This window comes from Austrofundulus limnaeus, unplaced genomic scaffold (genome assembly GCF_001266775.1).
Source record: "Austrofundulus limnaeus strain Quisiro unplaced genomic scaffold, Austrofundulus_limnaeus-1.0 Scaffold1151, whole genome shotgun sequence".
Classification (NCBI taxonomy): domain Eukaryota; kingdom Metazoa; phylum Chordata; class Actinopteri; order Cyprinodontiformes; family Rivulidae; genus Austrofundulus; species Austrofundulus limnaeus.
Genome location: NW_013953553.1, coordinates 53455 through 54805, shown reverse-complemented (window position 1 = coordinate 54805; position 1351 = coordinate 53455). Strand labels below are relative to the sequence as shown.

Below are 1351 nucleotides of genomic sequence, written 5' to 3'. Positions count from 1 at the left end.
TTGTATAACCACAAATATATTTCTTGAATTGTCTATTTTTGTTGTTGATCGTTAAAAAAATGTTATTTTTGTGTTGATAAGCCTGAGTGGTCTGTTGCCTGACCTTTGTATTTGTTCAAATAATTGTTATGGGCAGGTTACAAAATAAAAAAATGTTTGTCATAATCATATCGTGATTATTTGACAGGAGTTTTACTTTTAAACTCTAAGTGTATTTAATTTAGTTACGTTAGTTATGATAGTTTAGTTATGATGTAAATACAATAAAAATTAAACCAAGATTTAGATTAGAATAATTATCATTTTGATCCATACATTACTAATGTCTGACTGGGCCTCGTGCCACTTTATGTTCAACAAATTGGGCCCCGAAGTCAAAAAGGTTAAGAACCCCTGTTCTAGATGATGTGACCAGATGAACAGATTAGACTGAGGTGCATCAGACAAGCTAAGATGTCTGAATTAAGAACAACCACCGTAAACATTCATCTATTTTTGACACAGACAACCTACGTAAATATACAATCTCACAAGTTAAGCGTGAGCAGAAAAAAGACAAAGCTGGTTTGAGAACACGATTCTACCTTTCTTCTCAGCGCTGAGGGAGTGCAGCAGGCTCTCTTGCTGGTCCAAGCGCTGCAGGAGAGCCGCCTGTTCGGAGTCTCGGCTCCGCCTGAGAGCCTTCAGCTGATCCCTGGTCTGCTGGTGCTGCTTCCTCAGGCGCTGCTCCTTTGTGTCGCGCTCCCGCACCTCCTCACACAGCCAGCGCAGCTTGSTCTGGTTGGTTCAATAAAAATAAATAATAAAGTAAAAAATTAATTGAGAAATACTGCAAGAGGTATACATTATATCTGTTACACTGAATTTTAATTAATGGTTCATGGAGACTAGAAAAAGCAGGTAAGACAAATAATTAGCCTTTTTTCTTATTATTTATAAACTAGTTTGATCTGCTACATCAAACTCTTTTGGACTGTTATTAAATAGTAAATCTGAACTTAATTTTAACAAATGCTTTGATTCTCAATTTAGAATGTTTTTGTTGCAATGACTGCAAATTGAAGTGTTTTAAGTAATACTACATGAATTTGTGCTTACTCCAGCTGTATGAAATAAATAAAAGAATAATTTCCCCCTACTTAACTTTCAATTAACAAGAAAACTGATCAAGACTTTAACACTAAATGACTGTAAATCATCCTTTGCACCAAACTTTTCACAACAAGACTTATTATTATTACATCTTGTTTTCTTGAGTGTTTTCTTCCTGCAGAAGCATAAAACTCTGAATGCCTTTCCCACTGTGTGTGTGTCTGTGTGTGTGTGGGTGTGTGTGTGTGTGCGCGCGCGC

The 1351-nt window shown here is 36.1% G+C and overlaps 1 protein-coding gene across 1 annotated transcript in view; it reads right to left on the bottom strand.

Annotated features, from left to right (window-relative positions):
* Window positions 1–1351, bottom strand: part of cep128 (centrosomal protein 128) — a gene marked incomplete at its 5' end in the record, with an annotated part of 70640 nt that overhangs the window by 19777 nt on the left and 49512 nt on the right. The window contains 1 exon segment of the mRNA XM_014030971.1: window positions 585–777. Within this exon segment, the coding sequence (XP_013886425.1) occupies window positions 585–777 (193 nt within the window).